This window comes from Alternaria alternata, assembly GCF_001642055.1.
Source record: "Alternaria alternata strain SRC1lrK2f unplaced genomic scaffold CC77scaffold_7, whole genome shotgun sequence".
NCBI lineage: Eukaryota > Fungi > Ascomycota > Dothideomycetes > Pleosporales > Pleosporaceae > Alternaria > Alternaria alternata.
This window is the reverse complement of record NW_017306196.1, coordinates 891635-904280: the sequence shown is the minus strand read 5'-3', so window position 1 is coordinate 904280 and position 12646 is coordinate 891635. Positions and strand designations below refer to the sequence as shown.

Below are 12646 nucleotides of genomic sequence, written 5' to 3'. Positions count from 1 at the left end.
AAATGTGGCTGGGCATGCGCATCTGTTGACACTATGTTCGTTATGTTTAGTTACGTCTTCTTTTGATACTTCCACCATCTAAAAGCGATTACTTCTTCTTTTTGTGTTTGAATTTAGAGATCTTCATTTGTCGAATATATACTGTATCTCCCCTGTTGAGCCTCGCCACCCTAGGCTACCAGACTACGGGTTGTCGGCTTCGGGGGCGGCTGTTTGTCAATTTCAGGCAGCTAATTGCATACGAACATTACTACTACTTCTTCCAGTCCTGCTTGATAAGGTCAGCTGCCTTCTCCGCCACCGCATACACTGTTGCCTGGATATTTCCCAACGTTTCCATTGGAAAGATCGATGCGTCCACAATCCTCAGGTTCTTTGTCCCGTGTACCTTCAGTCTGCTATCGACGACACCGTTGAGTTCCTTGGGCATCATGGCACATGTACCCGTGGGGTGAAAGGTGCTCAGCAATCGCTCCTTGACGATATCTTTCGCCGCATCTAGATCCGTGGCTCGCTTGCCGTCCGGCAATCGCCCACTAGGTTTGAGCAACGAAGCGAAGGGTTCAGTCTTGACAATGGTTTCGATGTATTGCGTATACCGGGCAAGTATCTCGAGATCCAGGGGATGAGAAAGATATTTTGGGTCTAGAATCGGCTTCTCTTTCGGATCCGCGGATCGAATATGGCAGAAGCCACGAGAGAAGGGATGGTTGTTGACCGCCATTATGGTGATGAAGTTCTTGGGATTCGATGGCGCAAGTAGCTCCTTCATCTGCGTAGCTCCCGCAGAGATGTTCAACTGCAGTGGCAGCATCATCGCATATCCAGCTGCCTCATTCGGGCCTGATATCTGCTTCTCGAGCTGTTCGTATTGTCTCTTTTGCCAAAGAGGCAAGTCTTTGTCTTCGCCACACTGCCTCGCCATTTGGGCAATTTCATCGTGACTGACGCGGCCATCAGAGTCGATAAGCGGAAGCATGGTCACACTGATCGGAATACCAACAAGTGGGCCGGTCTTGGTGGACATGTACTGTTGGAGCACGGCCTGTACGATGTTTGGATCGCGCATTATATCTGCCGAGAACTGGTCATCCGCAATCTCGAAGCAAGGCGCCGAGATGGCATGGTCCTGGAGGTTCTCGCCGACACCAGGACTGTCAAGAACCACCGGAATTCCATGCTTCTCGAGAAGCTCCTTTTGGCCGATACCGGAAAGCTCAAGAACTTGTGGTGATTGAATGGTGCCTGCGGAGAGGATGACTTCCTTCTTCGCCGTGATTTCGTGTACCCCACTCCTTGTTCGAATCTTTACCCCAATCGCTTGTACGGAGCCGTCACAAACATTGGTAAGTATTTTTTCGACGAATGTTTCTGTCAATACTTCCAGGTTAGGTCTTTCCGCAACTTGTTGGGTATAGTAGGCCGACGCAGCGTAGCCGCGGGTCTTTGTCTCTGCATCAATGGACAGCCCACAAGCAAATGTGCCCAGCTTCTCGCCTTCGATAGGATCATCTGAATTGCACCAGCCAAGATTATCCAGAGTCTTGACCCATGACGCCTGGAAAGGCCCATAAACGTCCGGAATTGTTACTGGAACAGGGCCGTCTTTACCGTGCAACTCCTCATTGATATAATCTATGCTCAGGAGTTCTTTCGTTTCTGCACTCGGTGCTGTGAAACGACTGAACTTGCGAAGGTATGGCGCGACTCCGGTGGCACCCCAGCCCTCATTGCCGAGTGCCTCCCAAGATTCGAAATCGGCCTTTGAAGGATATACAGTTGCACCAAAGTTGATTGCTGAAGATCCACCGAGAACTTTTCCTCGTGGATGTGGGATTTGCCGACCATTGACGTGCATCTCCAAAGGTGATTGTCAGTCTCGGTCAATCCTTCACCAGACGACGTGGCATCGTAACACGTAACTCACCTGGGGCTCGGTCATAAAGTCCCAATCATAATCGGGGTCTCCATACAGCGTTGATAACATACCAACCGTGTCGATTTTGGGGTCTCCTCTACGATTGGCTCCCGCTTCGATCAAGAGTACCTTCTTCTCGGCATCTTCACTCAGACGGTTTGCAACGACCAAACCACCAATCCCGCCACCAATGACGATGAAGTCAGGCTCCTGCGTAGAGAGCGCATCGATAGATGTCACACAACCGGTATGCTGGACCATGGTACTGGGAATCAGACTGGTGACCTAAGAATGTCGAACGAACGTAGGCGCACCGCAACAGCTATGGTATATAGCAGGAGCAGGAGCAATTTTCTATGAGAACGGCCAACCCATTCGACAGGGAACATTGAATCTGGACTCAACGGTCAACGGGTGGCTGCCTTCTCGGAAGGCAGCAAGCGAGTCTAAGGCTGCTTAAGCGGATCCACAGCGGCACATAGCATGCCATTGTCTTGTCATGTTCCTGGACGGGCTCCACCACCTTCCTCTTCGACGCTCGAGGACCGCGACCAAACACGCGGCTGTTCTTCCGCGCTGCAAACGACGGGCGCGTATACCGGGAAGCATTGCTTGACCAACGGTTCTTAGATCAGAGCTGCGACCATAATGTATGCAGTCAGCCGCGGCTCACAAGTTTATTTACCCCGGTGTTCATATATCTATGAACAAGGCGTTGCCATGCATCCGAGTGTCGACGCCATTTCTGAGGTTGCGGTACTTATCCTGCCACCCCAACCAAGGTAAAAACTAAATAGGTATAGTGATAATAAGCTCTACCTTGCAGCTTACATTAGCTCCTAACAAGAAAACTTGAAAAGATTAATAGCATTGTAGACTTCTAGATTCTATGAATACAAGTGTCTATATAGCTCTTAACGTTTTGTTGTAGTAGGAAGAAGTACTCTGTTCTCAAGGGATGTTTAGTGTTCCGCTAGATGCTCGAAGTTGACTGTGTAAAGAATCATACCAAGTAGTAACATCAGATCACTCCTGCCACGTGGTCCACCCACGTTCTTCTGCTTCCTGCCACGGCCCGTTCGTTATACACTCTGTCGGACCATGTGCATTGTAGAACATCCATTCGCCAACATGCCCTGCCGTATCGCTCTTCTTAATTGCTTGCAGAGTGACGCGGATCGGTGTAAATTCGTCTTCCTTGACCTCATCTGCCATCAAGCTGTTCTCTGCGTGCGGAATGGCATTGAATTTTATCCGGCGCACCAGCTGCTCATCTGTACGCCAGTCTGCTCCTTGGTAGCTATAGAGAAGCCCCCGGTGATAATCGTAAGATCGGTCCTCGACGTAACTAGACACGAAGCCAGGTAGACGTCCACGATCGGTACTGCTACTGCGACCAGACCTGATGGAAGCCTTGAGCGCCATGATTTGGCGGTGGTAAATCCCTCGACCTTTCTTTTCTTCTTCGTAGTGGGCAATGCATGCCTCGTCGCATTTTTCAGCTGTTGCACCTGGCATAGGCAGAAAATATATCTCCAGCCGGAAGGGACATGGATAGGAAACAAATGGGGTGTCTTGAATAATGGCTCTTAGAAATTCAGTTGGGTGAACATTCCCTGAGTTGACGGCTTCGTGCGTGAAATAGAACGAGAAGCTGTAAAGCGGCGGAAGGGGACACGTTTCGGTGCCGTCAAACACCATAAGCGCCTCTTTGCCAGCATGGTCGGCGAATGGGAGGATGTGCGTTTTGCTGCGTCGGATGTAATTCATTTGTCCTCTTCCTGCCCTCTGGGGACGATACCTAGGTAGTACCTAGGCAGCGTCCTCATCAAGTTCGAGCGTCCTTGCCCACCAGGTCGAGGCTAGCCGAATTGAGACCTGCTTGGAATCAAGTGTCACGAACCATGTCTACACCAAGGGGGTGTAAGTAGCGAGTTCAAAGAAAGTGGTTATGATATAAGAAGGGCTGACGCTAGGATTACGTTGACGTCTGGGAAGGGTTGCCGATCTTGTCGTCAGCTTGGGTAGTTTAACACAAAGCCAACGTTTGGATACGTCCTAGCCTGTATGCATCTTCTCGCCGTTCTCTTGTGGCTCGCTTGAAGAGATCGAAAGCCCCTCCATAGCGAGCTTAGCCTCATACTCGTCGACTATCAGCTTGATGGTACGGTACTGAGTGCTGTTGGCGCCGAACGTTGCAAGCGCATTGCGGAGTGAAGACTGGAGCTGAGAAAATTTAGTCGTATCCAGTGCGTTCACAGAGAGAGTTGGAGGAGACATACGCTGAGAAGCAAGTCGTCTGCCTGAGCTGGCATGGTGCCTGTTGGATATACTGATGCTGCGTTTGGGATTGGGGATTTGCGTTGTGTGAAATTACAGACTATTTCTTTTCATAATGCTGACAAAGGTGTTGGTGTGTGTCTGAGCGAGTGTTGTTGCAGGTTATGGTAATGAGTCACGTGACATCGCGCAGCCCTCAAGCAAAAAGAAAGCCATGACCGACGGAATGCCAAGAAAAGATGGGCAATTGAAGCGTTGACAAGAGTGGGATTCGAACCCACGCCCGTGAAGACTGCGGTAGATGCTTAGGAGAACCTAAACGCAGCGCCTTAGACCACTATTTTGATGTTAGTATTGCAATTTTCCGAAGCGTGGAAGTGACGTACCTCGGCCATCTTGCCGTTGATTGCTTCATGTATTGCAGAACGTTCTGTGACTTTATATACTCGCTGACAACAGCTGGAAGCTGGAAGTTCAAAGGTTGGAAGGTTGCAAAGAATTGCATTCCATGTGGAGACGCCCCACCACGAACCACACAGGAAGCGAGCGAGCCCACACGCGAACACGCCTTGACGATAGATTAATGGCTCCAGATACATGGAGATGTCGTTGTAGTATCTACTGGTGCGGTCGAGAGTGACTCGTTTTGCTTTCGAAGTTCTTGTATTGGACATCACCACGAACACTTAGCCAGACCGGCGTGCGCACTACACCAAGATAGCAATCGAAGAAAGCGTATCGCAAGTCATATCATTGTGCAACAATACACATCACATCGACATGCACAAGACCACCCCGTGTCAGTGAATTGTAACAAACAGTCACATCTTCGCGGCTACAGCCTGGCAGGGCTGAGTCATAGAACATCACAAGAGTCACTGCCACAAAGAGTCAAGAACGTCACAAGAGTCACTGCCAAAGAGTCATTTGTGAACATCATGTATATTCAAGGAGACTATCCCAGAGGCTTCAGCACGAAAGCGCTCCACAACTATGAATGCATCAATCAGAAATGAACAACACCACATTACCACCTACACCAGGCGGAGTCAATCGAAAACCACAAGGGGAGACTGCACACCGGCGACAACAATATAAGATCAAAGCATGAGACACCATCCAGCCGGAGCCGGAAGGCGACAGAAGCGAAAGGAAATACCGCGGGAAACAACACGGAAAGGAAAACTTTTGCCGAAAGGCAAGGCTGGTTTCTTCACCAGCTCCTTACGACCACTGGGAACCATATGAGAGAGACGAGGACATTCACTGTCCGCTGTATCCATGAGCCATAGCAATGCTCTTCCACTTTTCGACTTCAGCTTCGAGCTCAGAGTTGCGCTGCTCGAGGGTGCTGACATGGTCAAACTTCCGCTGACGCGACTCACGGGCAGCAAGGGTGTTGCGTGCCCGCTTCAAGGCAATCTTGTCACTGGGGTCGACGGTGATGCTGGGCAGAGGACCCTTGCGCCGACGAGACTTGCTGATGCCGTTTGTTGCAGGTGAGTTGGTGACAGACGACTTTCGTCGAGTATAGTTGTCCAAAACGAGAGGAGAACCGGTGCTGGAAGAACCGGATCGCTCCATAGACTGGCTGCTCATAGTGCGGTCCATAGGCATGGAGATGGCAGGTGCATAGACAGTGTCAGGAATCTTGGTCTCCTGCTCCGGGAACAGGGAGAACCAGTCGCTCGTGTCAGAAATAACCGGCTCGCCGTTGAACATTGGCGAGCACTCGAAGCTGTCGTTGATGAAAGGGGAGTCACCAATATCAGGGGAAGTAAGGTTGGTAAACGCCGTGGAAGGGGGTGCAGACCCAAAGGCATCGTTAAAAATGTCCTTGGGGGACACGGTGCGCGTAGACCCGGCGGCAACGGAAGGGTCGTTGATCGCCGTGAATGCGGACACCGAGTCCATAGAAAAGCCTCCGTTGTTGAAGTTGGACATCAGGCTTGCGCCCGAGTCGAAGGAGTTGTTGCTGTTCAAGTCTGCGGGGAAGGTGAGCTCGCGATCGAGAGCGGAAAAAGCGTGCGTCGTACCTGCCATGTTTGTGACGTTGTGCAGTTGGGGAGTGTTGTTGCTAGAGCTGGGGAACAGTGGAACCGGAGGACGTTGGCGTAACCGTGGCTGTTGGAATTCTGTAGTAGATGACGGGGCAGAATTTGCGTAAAAGTGCTGGCCGTTGTTAAACGTATGCCCAGGCTGAGGCGCGCTCGGTGCTCGCAGAGGCCGTTGGGAGACCTGTGGTGTTTCGTAGAGCACAAAGTCCGACTGCGGACGGGCGAATGCGTGTTGACTCGTATTTGGTTGCCGAGAGGCTTGGGGAGCTGGTGAAGAGAGCCATGATGACTGTTGGGAAGCCGTGATGGTCGACGTGAAGTCGAACGGGAGGGGAGACGGCGAACTAAAGCTGCGCGAGGCTAGACTTGAGTTCAGAGGTTCCTGAAAGGAAGACTCTGAGGTTGTAGTTGAAGTGGGGAAAGTGGTTATGGTTGGGTAATCCAAGGTGTCGGCTGTTAGCTGACTGAGAGGCGCGGGGGAAGTTAAAAGGCAGCCATTGTTCGTGACTGTCTTGTGTATTGCTTTGTGGTGTGGTATGTTGAGATGAGTGGGAAGGAGAAATTCAGGCAGCGAGGGAAGTGGGGGATTAATAGTAACCGGAAGCGAGCACGGCACCAGAAAGGCCCGAGTTCTGTGACTCACAAAACGTGCAGCAGTGTCGGTGGCTCCCAACCAATAGCTTCGCCCACCGGCGCCATCCTCCATCAGCCCTAGGCCCCGATCCGGTTAAAGAGGCATCACGCTCGCCAAACTGCACGCTCCATTTTCGTCCTTTGATGTGGCTGCGCGGCCTTTCCATGGGGTCTCAAGTCTGATTATGCCTGCTCCCGACCTCTAGGAGGCGTCGCATTCAGCATTTGCCCATACAAAGCAAAATCGTCAAACCTCGCGACCATGGTCAACTGTGGCCTCCATCCAAATCACAGCCACTAAACATCAGGCATCAGCTTTTGTGCGCATGTACCAGTAGGGCGCGCGCCATCAAACATGGGGCACCCTAGTCAGCTGCACATTGTTCCAACCGGTGGAGGTGATTACGAAGAAGCCATCCCAAGACGGGAGAGATGCAAGAAGAAGGCGGAGCAGCTGCGCCCTTTCCATCAATCGTAGATTGCCAGATGCGCGCGGTATGCGCCTTCGTTCTCCAGATTGATTGCCAATACCGCATTCTCCGGCGCCATTGCGCAAAGTCTCTGAGAAGCCAGGTGAGATCAAAGGTTTGGCATCAGGAGCGGTGAACAACTGTGTGAAACATTGCGGTTGTCCTGCCACACCCAGCGCACTGGGTCCCAGGGTAACTCTGACGGTCTTATCGATATTCGGATCCGTACTCAGCCTCCAACATGCTGCAAAGTCCCCAGTATGGCATTGGTCAATGAGGGCGGCTCCGCGTGAATCCTGGCATATTCAGCCTCACTCCAGTGACTAGCGGTCGCACCTGCTTGGTTAAACTTGCGAGTTCTCGTTGTGTTTGGTTCGTCTACTGACAGCACACCTTGACGCGACATGCCCGTCACTGCGTGTATTTCCAAGGTTGCAGACACCTCATTCGGCCCTATACGGCCGCGGATAGCTGTGTTTCAGGTTGGAGTAGCACGCCAACGAACAGCTTACCTAACATTCACAGGAAATGAGGGTCTGCGATTTCATGTGTTGACGGTCGATAATCCAACACGTTGGTATCCCGTCATCAAGTGGGGCTAACCTGCGCAACCATTCTCTATGGGGATGTGCATGGCAGAGCTGGCGGATTAGGCGTACCCAGTCATCATCCCTGGCTCTACGCGGAACGACAACAACATCTGATCTGCTCGAGATCCCCACTTTCTGCGCTATCACCTCTCCAGCCTAAGCATTTCTGTGACACTGCACAATGGTACAACAGAATGTGAAACCACCTGGAAAACTCCATGCGGCTTGCGATGAGTGCCGTGAGTACCTCAAGCTAGGCTCCCATCTGCCCCGCGCGACGCTCAACTATACCCAGGCACACGAAAGTTGAAATGTTCGGGCCATACACCAAGATGCGTCCGTTGTCAGAAAGAGAAGATCGAGTGTGTTTACTCGCCACAGAAGCAGATGGGTCGCCCTAGGAAGAGGATGAGGGAGGACGAAGCGGACGAGCCTACGGAAATACCTGCAGTAGTGCGAGACGAACATGTCGACGTTTGGAATGACTTCTCGGGAATGCCAGACTTTACAGATCTCGACAGCCTACTATCACCGCCGCTTCTGCAAGATGTGCAATCATCGGACGGTTCGGCAGGCAATGAGATTATTACACCGCAACATCACGACCTCAGCCTTCATGATCAGTTCCAAGTGCCATCCGGGTGCAACGATGCGTATGTGATATTCAGCGGATCGATATCGATGAATGCTGAAACCGTTGCAGGTATACTTTGGATACAACCGTCGATCCACTGTTATGGAATCTGGCGCCTGACATCCAACCTGATATCCAGCCTATTGGCTCTCACCATACTTTCTCCGATCAACCAACCACAGGGCAGTGTTCGTGTCTGACAACAACGTGGCTAACCCTGACCGAATTACAAGCTGTCGTCACCTTTCACTTCCCTCAAGTTGTTCTGCCCCTACGAAAAGCGATGACATCGCTCTCGGAGTTGATACACTGTAATCAATGTCCAAGGGAGTCATACTCAGCGGTCCAGAATGTGCAATCAATAGTGTCCGTAATGAAAGCGGTAGTGGAACGCTTCAACAAAGTTCTGATCGAAGTCGACCGCGAGGCGCTACGCCTAGAAGAGACGGGTCAAAAGAAACCATATCGAATTGGCGACAACAACCCAGCTTTGCAGCATCTACACACTGGCACCCTTGACTGCCCAATGGGATTCAATATTGAGATCGAGGGGAAGGACTGGAAGAAATTAGTCAAGACTGCGTTGAAGACTGAGGTCTATGGCGGAGGAAGCAATCCGCGACCATTACTGGATCTAGTAAAGGAGAGCGAGGCAAGACAAGAAAGCTGGCATACTAAGAATCACTCTTGGAGCGATGAGATGAAACAGTTACATGCTGGAAGGCCTGAATGTGATAATTCCGGGGCCTGTGAGGCATTGGGAGCGCAGCACATACGGAGAGCAATCAACAACCTCAGATGGGATTGATAAATCAAAGATAATTTTGGCACTTCATACTGCGTAGACTGGCTTGTCCCACGTCTCTTCTCATCATTAGCTCTCATATGGGGGTAACTCTAACTGAGTACACTTACATCTCATTGGTAGGTCCAGACCTTACTTTACTGCCAGTTCATTCGTATCTTTTACCTATAACACACTCACCTTTTCTAGTGGGTGATTAGTGCTTGTTCAGGACATATAAAACACCTACCGTTCCTAGAATTCATTTCTCTACTTCGATTCACTATTTCTTACACTTGCCTCTTCCTCAGAATTTCTCAAACATCCAGCGATACTTCGTCTAATTATCGATCGCTCTAGCAAAGGGACTTACAAATATGATTAGCATAAACACGATTAAGCAACACAACAGGCTACGCGATGAGCAAACTCTAACTTCACAGCTTTGTCAAGATGACATTAATTTCCCGTTCCTCGACCTACCTGGTGAGATGCGCAATACGGTCTATGAGTGCGCATTGGTTGATAAGAAACACTCTGTCTGGTTCGAGACAGCTAGAGACAAACAAAATGGCAGCGGTAAGTGATTCCGAGCTGCGAAGAAGTTCCTTCTCATAACTTGTATCCCAGCCGTAATACACCCTAGAGGCATACGCTGCATCATACATTATCATACTAGAGACTATAGCATGGTAAACACCTTCAGGATGCGATGTGACTGGGGTAAATCTCATGAAAATCTAGCTTTTTCGCAACAACTGTAATTGCTGGCTCCCATCCAGATACTATCATTCGTATTCATATAGCATATCCCAAAGTCCTAGCCCGCGATGACATACCTAGCTTAAGATAGCCTACTCTAAAAAAAACCCGCGTTCTTTTAAAGGTGATAAAGTGGGTTGTGCTACATGGAGTGATAGTAAAGGAGTCGAACTCCGAGTTTGACGGGTGCTGTCTTGATAGTAAAAGCTCAAAAGTGAATTAGCTTCTTACATTCTATGCCATGCATAGAATGAGTTGGTATAGACAAAACTCGACTGGAAGGAGGTGACTATCTATTCAGACCTCGCAAACGTCCAAGGAAGATAGACGTGTCGTATGAGACGACGTCCTAGAGGACTTTACTGGATGTGAATCTTTCACCAAGATCATCTGCTCCATGCACAAGTGTTTGGAGATGGTTGGTGGGGAAGTATGGGGCTGTCGTGTTGATGGCACGCGCCTCAAACGACTAGCGCCACCGGAGCGGAGAAACAAGGTGGGCTGCGACCAACTCCCATCCCACTAGGTGGGCGCGCAATTCACTCCGCAACCGCGTCCCGACCCGTGCTTGCGCCTGATCGCAACGCCCCACCACGCCGGTGGTCGTAGCCTACAGAGAAGACATACAAACGCCCATATCCTTCGGAGCCCATCGCCGAAAGCAAGCGCATCATGGACGACTTCAACAGCGACACGGATAGCGACTACACAAGCTACTGGCGAGATTGGGTGAGTACCCTGGCTTCCTATACTGTCACCATTGGCATCCTCTGAGCGCCCGACATGGCCCTGCGAGGATTGAGTGGAGGGGACTGGGACAGGAGGTTCTTGGTTGCATGGTATGGCTCACCGGCCTTTCACTGCGGGTCACGTCTGACCTTGCGCCAGCGGTGGCTGCGCCCAGAAGGGCTACATTTCCACACGCATGTGCCCTCATGCAATCGACTCCGGATATGCACCCATCTTCGGTGCCGAGTGGGGTCCGCTCATGGCCATGCAGTCTCTGTGGTGGTCAGACTGGCACGAGAACGATGCACATGTAGAAGCAGCGAGCGCGCTTTCAGACACATGCTGACCAACGACTAGTTCATATCCTCGCGAGGCAACGAATACTTCTGCGAGATTGACGAAGAATACCTCACCGATCGCTTCAACCTCACGGGTCTGAACACCGAAGTTCAGTACTATCAATATGCACTCGATCTTGTAACCGACGTCTTCGACTTCGACTGTGACGATGATATGCGGGAACAGATTGAGAAGTCGGCGCGGCATTTGTACGGACTGGTACATGCACGATACATTGTCACAACCAGGGGTCTAGCAAAGATGGTACGCAGCCCTGTCCCATGACAGCTTCATATGCTAACATAACCACCACCAGCTCGAGAAGTTCAAGAAATCCGACTTCGGCAAATGCCCCCGCGTCATGTGCGAATCGCAACCCCTCCTTCCCATGGGTCAATCCGACGTCCCCAACGCCTCACCCGTAAAACTCTACTGCGCTCGCTGCGAGGACCTGTACAACCCCAAGTCCTCTCGTCATGCCGTAATTGACGGCGCCTACTTCGGCACCTCGTTCCACAACATCCTCTTCCAAGTCTACCCCGCGATGCTGCCGCCAAAGTCGCAACGGCGGTACGAGCCGCGCGTTTTCGGCTTCAAGGTACACTCTGCAGCAGCGCTGGCGCGATGGCAAGCAGACAAGAAGGACGAGATGAAAGACAGACTCAAGACACTGAAGATGGAGACTGGATTCGAAGGGGAGGATGAGGAGGAAGACGACGATGAGGATGATGATGATATGGAAACTGCAGAAGTCGACGCTGCAGCTGCCCAGCTATGACAAATGGGCCTCTGACGGCCTTTTCACTATTGTACAGAGCGGGAAAAACGACAATAACAGGAAGCAGGAATAGTAAGCATGGAGGGTTATGAGTAGTTCGATAGCATCCACAAGGAACTAGCATGGGTTCGGCGATAGGCGTCATGGGTGGCTGGGTTAAAGCAGTATCTGATATACCAAACGACGATTAAGCAACGCAGAGTTTCACTTGCACATGCTTGAATTAGCAAAGTCTCACATGTGCACCGACATCACGAGTAGGCACAGGTAGCACGATTCATGATTGCACTGTTGGCTTGTATAATGTAAGAGAGTGGGTATCTATCTCACACCCCATCAGCCCATTCCGTAAATACCCAAGAAACTCAAGCAACGATGTGACAAACCCAGGGGTATAACAAGAATGTAGTGACTGAAGAAGATGCTGAACAAGATAGAATGAAGGAAGAAGTAAACTAGTTCTCATGAATAAAAGTAATAAAGTAGACAAGAATAAGTTCCCAAGTTGGAACCAAGAACAAAAACCCGCGAACGAAAACGCCGCGCAATGCGTTAAAAAGGACGAATCCAAAAGTATCAGACCCATTTCGCTTCATTCCATCCATAATCCAAACATTTCCAATCAAAACATATACACATCCAAGAATGTCATCTCGTAGAATCCATATTACA

General features: G+C 50.6%; 6 protein-coding genes across 6 annotated transcripts; 2 read left to right on the top strand and 4 right to left on the bottom strand.

Moving 5' to 3' along the window:
• Nucleotides 1-165: 165 nt before the first annotated feature.
• On the bottom strand, nucleotides 166-2561 carry CC77DRAFT_791550 (alcohol oxidase). Its single transcript, XM_018533195.1, has 2 exons — nucleotides 1928-2561; nucleotides 166-1858 (listed from the first exon to the last, which is right to left on the bottom strand). Exons 1-2 carry the CDS (start codon nucleotides 2177-2179, stop codon nucleotides 254-256), a joined length of 1857 nt encoding a protein of 618 aa, XP_018387630.1. The 5' UTR covers nucleotides 2180-2561; the 3' UTR covers nucleotides 166-253.
• Nucleotides 2562-2944: 383 nt separating this feature from the next.
• On the bottom strand, nucleotides 2945-3688 carry CC77DRAFT_1060102 (hypothetical protein; the record flags this gene model as incomplete). Its single annotated transcript, XM_018528309.1, has 1 exon — nucleotides 2945-3688. The coding sequence occupies one exon, from the start codon at nucleotides 3686-3688 to the stop codon at nucleotides 2945-2947; it is 744 nt and encodes a 247-aa protein (XP_018387629.1).
• A 288-nt stretch (nucleotides 3689-3976) lies between these two features.
• CC77DRAFT_1060101 (hypothetical protein) lies at nucleotides 3977-4233 on the bottom strand (the record flags this gene model as incomplete). The annotated part of the gene is made up of 2 exons (XM_018528308.1): nucleotides 3977-4144; nucleotides 4201-4233. 2 exons carry the CDS (start codon nucleotides 4231-4233, stop codon nucleotides 3977-3979), a joined length of 201 nt encoding a protein of 66 aa, XP_018387628.1.
• A 918-nt stretch (nucleotides 4234-5151) lies between these two features.
• CC77DRAFT_1019213 (hypothetical protein) lies at nucleotides 5152-6187 on the bottom strand. Its single transcript, XM_018524791.1, has one exon. The coding sequence runs from the start codon at nucleotides 6140-6142 to the stop codon at nucleotides 5462-5464; it is 681 nt and encodes a 226-aa protein (XP_018387627.1). The 5' UTR covers nucleotides 6143-6187; the 3' UTR covers nucleotides 5152-5461.
• A 1858-nt stretch (nucleotides 6188-8045) lies between these two features.
• On the top strand, nucleotides 8046-9567 carry CC77DRAFT_791395 (hypothetical protein). The gene is made up of 3 exons (XM_018533194.1): nucleotides 8046-8187; nucleotides 8244-8601; nucleotides 8652-9567. Exons 1-3 carry the CDS (start codon nucleotides 8130-8132, stop codon nucleotides 9388-9390), a joined length of 1155 nt encoding a protein of 384 aa, XP_018387626.1. The 5' UTR covers nucleotides 8046-8129; the 3' UTR covers nucleotides 9391-9567.
• Nucleotides 9568-10705: 1138 nt separating this feature from the next.
• Nucleotides 10706-12424, top strand: CC77DRAFT_1019209 (casein kinase II subunit beta). Its single transcript, XM_018524790.1, has 3 exons — nucleotides 10706-10857; nucleotides 11215-11460; nucleotides 11513-12424. Exons 1-3 carry the CDS (start codon nucleotides 10801-10803, stop codon nucleotides 11972-11974), a joined length of 765 nt encoding a protein of 254 aa, XP_018387625.1. The 5' UTR covers nucleotides 10706-10800; the 3' UTR covers nucleotides 11975-12424.
• Nucleotides 12425-12646: the final 222 nt, after the last annotated feature.